Genomic DNA, 7830 nt, shown 5'->3' with positions numbered 1-7830 from the left:
GACAGCCATCAAGGCCAACGAAGATTATCCTCTGGGAGTCGTAGAAAAGGCAAAATACACAAAAAAAAGAACAACGGAAAAAATCATCAATAGGCCATGATGAGTTTCTGATTGCGAAGCACAAAAAGGGAGCAAAAATGGAAGGAGAACATGGGGAGCTGGCTGACAGCGGACCTAGTCGATGTCGATGATGGCCCTGATTGTCCGAACGATGCGGCCATGTCACACGGGTTAGCCGGAGTACTGAAGTCTCGCAGACTCGTAAACTCTTCTCCCAGGGAACTCTGCATTGAGATTGGTGACTTTGGGCCAGTCATAAAATCGAACCTACAAGTCGAGGGCGAACTTAAATTGAATGCCAGCCCGCGCCGAAAATACTGCCTAGTACACTCGAAATATAAAAGTGTATATCATTATAGGCCTATTTTATCTCAATATAAAAAAATTAGATTTATATGATTATATGACTGGAAACTACATTTATTCTAAAATAAATATCTAATTTAAAAATTGCAACAATCATTTATTTTGGACTTGTTTTCTATTTATTTGATTTCATTACCTTATTTTTTTCAGTGTTCCTTGCCTTGTCTGTTGCTGTATTTTATGGCATTGTGCGCTGGCTTAACTCTGGTTCGAGTTTCCCCGTGCCACTACCCATGCAAAACCCACTCCTCCTCCGACTTGTCTGCCGTTTTTATTGTAAATGCTTTGCATATTTTTGATTGCCTTCCCGACCCTGGCCAAATAAAAAAACAATAAGAATCCTTTGTTCCGGGCCAGAGAGATTCCGAGTCCTGCCCTTTCCTTTATTCTATTTTTGCTACTCCGTCTCCTTCTCCTGCTCCTCCACCGCGCTGGTCAGGAGTTTGCCATCAAACAGGCTCTGATCGATGCGGCGACAGTGGGCCAAGAGACGTGGATAGGTGGCCAGGACCTCGGCCAGTTCCATGTTGGGAAGCTTGGTGGTCATTATGGCTACCACATGTCCAAAGACCAGGGCGTCCAATTTGCAAGGTCGTGAGCCGCCGAAATAGCTCTTCGCCTGGTCCTCCTCCAGTTCAGCGACCAACGCGTCGGCACAGATACCCACCTCCTGGATTACCTGGTCGTTGTCCAGATCCTGCCACTGGTAGACCTTGAGGATCTTCTGTGCGTCCTTCTGCTTGGCAAACCGGCGAATCGTACTCAACGGCCACGGATGAGTTGCTGCACAGCGCGTTGCCGTGTAAAGTTGGTAGTTTGCCTCATCCACAAAGCTCATGTGAATCTCCGCCACGGTGAAGACATTCTCCACATAGCTAACCAGACAGCGTATTGTATCGCGCTGATCCTCGGACATCCAACTGCCCAGGCAATTGCCGCCTTGCATGGCCTCCACCTGGGCCACTATTGGCTCGAATTCCGCAAAAGTCTTCACGGGGCCCAAACGGAGCAGCGGCAGGTGGGTCAACCGACCACCAGGTGACATAAACTCCGCATTGTTGCTGTTGTGCTCCGCAAATGGTAGGTTGCACATGCGCAGATAGGTCTTCACCGCCAGGCAGCTGGAGCGCTCCGGCAACAGGAGCTGATTCGCCTCGGCCGGCTGATGCAGGTGGGCGACCGCCGGCCACGCCTCCTCGGACTTGTTATCCTCCGCCGACGACTGCATCAGGGCGGCGGTCAAGTTCTGCTCCAACTCCATGCTTAAAGCGCCGAAAATTTTGACTGTGAGTTTCTTTTCATGGAATTGAAGGGTGACAATTGTGGCAGTGATGGCTTTATTAATATTTTCAAAAATTTTTTGTAGGTTTCATCTGTCAACTTTTTTTTACATTACTGCTAGAATTCGGAATATCTTAAATGTTTCGCAAATAAACGTTAAATAAGGAAGAAAACATCTTGAAAGCAAATTCTTCAACAATTGAAATAAAATAAAATTTATGCACTGTCAACTTAAATAAATAACTTTATAACATTCAATAATAAATGCTGTTATACACACCTAATTAATATGACAGGCACCAACAAACCTTACCTAATTTTCCTGTCTGATTTATTTTATAATTTTGTCAATTCGCGCATTAATAAATTGCTATGTTGCCGATTTGTTCATTTCCAAAAAAAATCCCTTGAACTTGTTTACTTTCAGTTATGTCTATCCATTGATTGTTTTTTGATAATGCGTACAAGGAGTTGGTTAGTGAAACCAAATATATGGCATTTAAGCATTTAATTAGTCTGCAATGAAAGGAATTGAAATTTGAAATGTGCAATTACCAACGAATAGATGTGAAGGCAAATAAACTATATTCGCAATTAGGCAAATAACTTGAAATCAAACTGAGCATTATTCCAACATTGGACTTCAAGAGCTGTCTGCCTTCGTTTCATCGTTGACAGGATTCACTTTTCCACAGAAAAATCAGTTGTGCTTTGATGATGGAAATGTTTTGTGAATTTTCTGCTCGACTGGACATTCAAGCAATTAATCATCGGCTACCGTCCCTTTCCACCACATTCCCTTGGCCACCCAAAAAGGTTTCGGCCCACTCGCCACCAAATTTTTGTTCTACTACCGACCGCTGGTTTTGGCCGACAGCCTCGCAGGAACTGGAACTGAGGATGATAAATTGCTCGGGCGGAGCATTATGCACAGTTTTGTGGCTGCTCTGATCCCGGACTCGAGTGCTTCCGGAAATGAGGCAAAAGTTTTGGGCGCTCTATTCGAACGTTTCATGGATCATCAGGTACGAGGAGCTGACGGCTCCTCCATGATTGCTAATTGAATGGCCTTGATGATACGTCGCTACACGGAAAGAAACTCGAAATACTGCACTAAGTCAAATGTTGTAATTTAACAAAGAAACACTTTAAAGACAAATTTAAATAAATATCAATATGAAATATGAAATAGAACCATAGTTTTGTTAACCCTAGAAACTATACCTTAATTAAGCCCGCTTGTGTTTACCATTTGATTTGTATTTGAAGTTTATTTTAAAATATTTTGTTATGCAGCTAGGCAATGCTATTTGAAATAACCAATCTGGCTTGCGTTGACAGCTGTGAAAATTGCGAGCTTCGATTGACGGATTATCCCATTTTGGGCGGACGCCTTGGACCTGATTAGTATGCCCGCGAAGTTCGAAAGCCGATACTAATTTAACGCCAAGTAACGAATTTTGGATGAGAGTTTTTGATTTACCAGCCACGTTCCTGGGAAATGAAAGAGTAAATATACGAGGGCCGTGGCGTTGTCGTTGATTGATTCGGTCGAGGGCTTCTGGGAATTCCGTCCAATCCATTGACAACCAAGTCCCAAAACACTGCCAAATTAATTAAGCCACACAGAGCAGGCACTTTGGAGGCGAACCAGTGATATCTAGCCATTGTGGGTTAAGGATTCAAGATGCTCAGCATGCTAGGGATGCTCGGGATGGCAAGGATGTTGGCTTGGTTGAGACATCGTTTCGGCAACAAAAGCCAACAAAAGGCAACAATTCTTACCCACTAATAAAGAATAATATGACTGCCATAAAACTCAATTTATTACCAAAATGTCGACAAGCAGCAGACTTTTGTGCGTATATGTGCCACTGTGTCTTATTCGCTTTCTCCTTTCTTATTGTGTATGTGTGTGTGTGTGCGAGAGTTACGACCTACGGAGAAAGGAGGTGAAAGCAGAACGAATGACGTACGGAAGTGGCAAACAGCAAAAGTTTATGCTGCCATTTTTGTTTGGCAATTTTCTATTTCTATTTCAATTCAAAGGCGTCGTTTTATTTGCATTTGGTGTGAGAAATGTGTGCGCGACTTGCGACCCTAACTTGCCCTCTTACTCTATCGGCGATACCCTGTAATATCGAGTGGTGTCATTTTTGGTTTTAACTGTTTTAACATTAGTTTAATTAAATATAATACACATATTTTCTAAGCGCATAGTATTTGCAGTGTATTTTTAAATGTTTATAAGCAATGCGAAAGTATAAACATATTCATAAAATAAGGAAATTTAAATTGTATTGAATTTAGAATAGTGTGCTCATGATCCATTGATTGTTAGTTAACTAAAAAATGCAATACTCAAAGTTAATAATTATTAGTTATTTTATTTTATTTTCCCTTAGGGTAATTCACGTGTTGTTCCACCGAATTTCTTCGTACCATCGTTATTCTTGGCTTTTCTTTTGCAGGACTCCCCAGCTCCTTTCCTTGTCTTCTTCTTCCTTTCCTGCACTCGTTTCATTTTCATCCTTGCTGTGCAATTTTATTTGCTATTTCGGTTTTGTGCTCCGCCATTCCACGTTGCTGCTTGTCTTTATTATTATTTTGTTTCTACAGTTGGCGATTTGTTGCTTTTTTGTGTTGGTCGTTGGACGTTGGCATTGTTGGATATTGTTGGATGTATTTTTGGCCATCTCTGAATTTTGTTGGCCAGCTGTTGGGCGCACTTCACCGGCCGCTTTGTGGCCACAATTTGGCGGAGTCCTTGAAAGGAGCAGGAGGTGGATGGTGAAGACAATCCTCGCTCTGGACGCCGCTAAATAACCGTTTGGCTGAGCTAATCCACGGCCACATGGTCCATTGTCTGGGAAAGATAAGCGGCCATTGGACGCTTGGACAGTGGGACACCAACAGCAGATGGTGTGGCACCGGGACTCGGACAAAAGGGGAATCGCGTCCAGGACCAGGACATAGATAAGGCTATGCTAGGTTTATGCAATAATAAATTTATAAAAATATCTATAAGCTATCCCAAATGTTAGTCATTGGGCATGGTATACACCGCGTATACGTAAACACTGCGCTTTGAACATTTGTCATACGCCACGTAGTCCGAACAATCTTCCAGCCAAGTCAATCGTTTCTTTCAGATATCTGCTTATTGAACGATTTCTTTTCCCCAGACCTCCAGAAAATGTCGTGGAACATTTGCGGTTGTCCTAATGGAACCATTACGTCCCAGATATACATTAAGTAGGATGGTGAATAAAATGGAAAACCTTTTATGTTACATTAAATTTGACTGCATGCCGAGTGACAGTGTGGTAAATGGGTAAATGGGGTAAAGGGTCGGGCTCCGTGTCTCCAGGACTCCAAGACTACGTTTCTGTGTCCTGGCTGGCGGGCTTGTCAAAGTTGTCGCAACATTGTGGCGCTGTCAGTGTCATTGTCGCTGCAAATTATGGCGGCCTGAATGCGTAAATAATGCTTAATTAACATTTACCCGGATTCCAGCCATGCGAAAGCCATGGAATGTCGACGGCGCGGTGTGTTTGCGGTGTGTGTGTTGCAAGTTATTTGCGTTTTCAAGCCAAAAATAACCAACCAAGAAGGAGGTCAAGTAGTGGAGCGGCCGGGAAGAAGCTGACAAAGTGGGCCGAAAAGGTGAACCGAAGCGCATTGCGAACGGAAGGATTGTAACAAAGCCACAAACGGATGCTGCACTGCGAGGAAAGTCGACGAAATTGGTCAGAGATTTGAACAAGAAAGATTTGGCAAATTCAACAGTATTTTTGGGTAACTTTGGTAGATATAAAACTAAAAAATAAATTGTATAATAATTGCACCTATTGCAATAATTTATTTCTTTATCACAGTTTCTTTGTATATATGCAAACGCATGCAGCTCCACAAATAAGTTTTCGCCTTGTTAGGGTTTATCGGAACTAATTGCAATGACGGTGAGGCATAGAGAACCCCTTTCGCCTGACCCTAATTAAACCATAAGTCAGATAAAACCGGGCTAGCAGCCCTGGCACGCAGTCATGAAAATCACTTAGCCGAATTAGCCGGGGAAAACGAGATGCTGGCCAGGCCAAAAACGAGACGAGGCGAGCCGAGACGAGACATTACGTCAACGTCAACTATGTGGCATTGCTCTGTCCGCCCAGAAGGAAAAATGGTTAAGGATATGGCGGGATATATAGATATATGGTGAGAGGGAGGGGAAGAGAGGGCGAGGGTCAGCCGTAGGCGGGAAAGGACACGCTTTTAATACAATTAGAGCGCTTAAGTTAAGTGCTCCCAGACTACGCAGATGACCAGATGCTCTGATGCTCCTCCTGCTGCCCCCTTTTTCCCCGCCACCGATCTTGGAGCCAATGGCACTTTAAGTTAATGGCGTAAGCACAAACGACAGGGGCGCCCCCAAAAGAGGGCCAAGGGAAAAAGAGGGGGGTGCTTGGGCTGGGTTAACAACAAAGGATTGAACTTTGTTAGGGACAAGCGGTAAATGAAATGAACTACAGGTGGACAGGGAGTTGGGGCTGGTTTTGGTTTCGGTTTAGTTGGGGATTGGGCCAGGACCACTTGGGTTGGTTGGCCCAGGTTAAGTTGGGTGCCAATGAATGCACGAACGAGGAAATAAATAAGAAATAACAGGGCTCAGGAAGAGTATTAGGCTAGCAGATGGCCATTACTTTTAAAAAGTTAATTTTGGTAGAGGTTTCAACATTTATTTCATTGCAATCCGGTTAATTGAAGTTCATTATCAAATATTAAAAAATGCAGCTAAATAATATAATATACTATATCTGGCAAGTTCTCGAATCATTTAATTTCTCAAATGAGGTTAGCACCTCAGCACCTCATTTTCCAGGGTATCATTTTGACGCGCCGTCGGCAGCTTTGCACTTGGACCAATACTTACGCCCTGATTAGGGCATTGTGCCATTGACTAACGGTGACCCAGACGGTGTCGACTCCACTTGCAAAGGAGCACCACTTGCCCACCGCCACCCATAATCCGCCAGCCATTTGCCATAATCACTGTCGTTGTCCGCGTCGTCTGCTTCTGGCATAGTGTTAATTGAAAATTAATGGCGCGATGGCAAAAAAAATAAACATGAACATTTGCGCTGACTCGCCAACGCAAGGTGGAGCCAGTTCAGCGGCGGAACGAGGGGAAAATGCGTTTGAGAAAAACTGTGAAAAAGCGGCGGGAAAGAATGGGTAACTGGGGGTCGCTGCTCTGAAGTGCTAAGCAAATTAACATTTCCATAATTAAATGCGGATGACGTGGACAAAGGGTGCAAAAGATGGTAATACATATATAAAATAGCCATCTATATATGTACATGAGTTAAAGGTATACATGGCGGTATAAAAAATAAGAAGAAATTTCAGGCCGTTTTTAATTGTGATTAATTGCGAATTTCTTTGCCCTCGTCGTCATCTGGTCTTTTCCCCCAAATTTACCACCCCTTTCCGTGGGCACGAGGCGTGGCACAGGGAGCAGATGCCAACAACGGCGACAATGGCTTAACACTTTGACCGTATTCCAATTTTCCACCCCACACCAATGGTGGGCGGCTTGTGAAATGTCCTCAGCCCGCTGCGAGAAGTGAAGGTTAAATTAAAATAAGTAGGCAGGAAAAAGGGTAAAAGCGTAAAAGATGGGCCAGTAAAATAATGTGGAGTGAAGGAAATTAAGCAGGCCGACTAGAGAATAATAAACGAGTAATTGGATACAAAGGAAACAAATCTTAGAATAAACAACAAAATGGACAAAGAAGTGCAAGTGGAACTACCCAAAACGGGGAGCTCTGTTTAAGGTTATCTTGAGCGGTTTATTCCTTTCCCTTTGGTTACTTATTATATTATTTAAGGATATTATGATATTATTAAATGGTATACAATTATGCTATTTATACGTCGCACTAGCTATAACAGATTTTAGCTGATTACCAAGATTTCAAGTTTTATGGTTGCGAGTGAAGCTCCTGGCGGCCGACCATCATCGTTGTACATCTTGTCGTGCCATCTGTACATCTGTCCCTGTCCTTGCCCAGCCAGCGGGACTAGTTGGCCATGATTTAGTGCCCTAATCTTTTTCGTTTTTCA

General features: G+C 43.3%; 1 protein-coding gene across 1 annotated transcript; it reads right to left on the bottom strand.

The window, feature by feature from the left end:
- Positions 1-765: 765 nt before the first annotated feature.
- On the bottom strand, positions 766-1746 carry LOC6619606 (metaxin-2). Its single transcript, XM_002043785.2, has one exon. The coding sequence runs from the start codon at positions 1685-1687 to the stop codon at positions 824-826; it is 864 nt and encodes a 287-aa protein (XP_002043821.2). The 5' UTR covers positions 1688-1746; the 3' UTR covers positions 766-823.
- Positions 1747-7830: the final 6084 nt, after the last annotated feature.

This window comes from Drosophila sechellia, chromosome X, assembly GCF_004382195.2.
Source record: "Drosophila sechellia strain sech25 chromosome X, ASM438219v1, whole genome shotgun sequence".
Lineage (NCBI taxonomy): Eukaryota > Metazoa > Arthropoda > Insecta > Diptera > Drosophilidae > Drosophila > Drosophila sechellia.
Note: the sequence above shows the minus strand (reverse complement) of the source record. Positions and strands in the feature narration are given on the sequence as shown.

Bases quoted from the DNA above. Each gene is read 5' to 3' on its own strand.
- LOC6619606 (XM_002043785.2), bottom strand. From the start codon at position 1,687: ATGGAGTTGGAGCAGAACTTGACCGCCGCCCTGATGCAGTCGTCGGCG.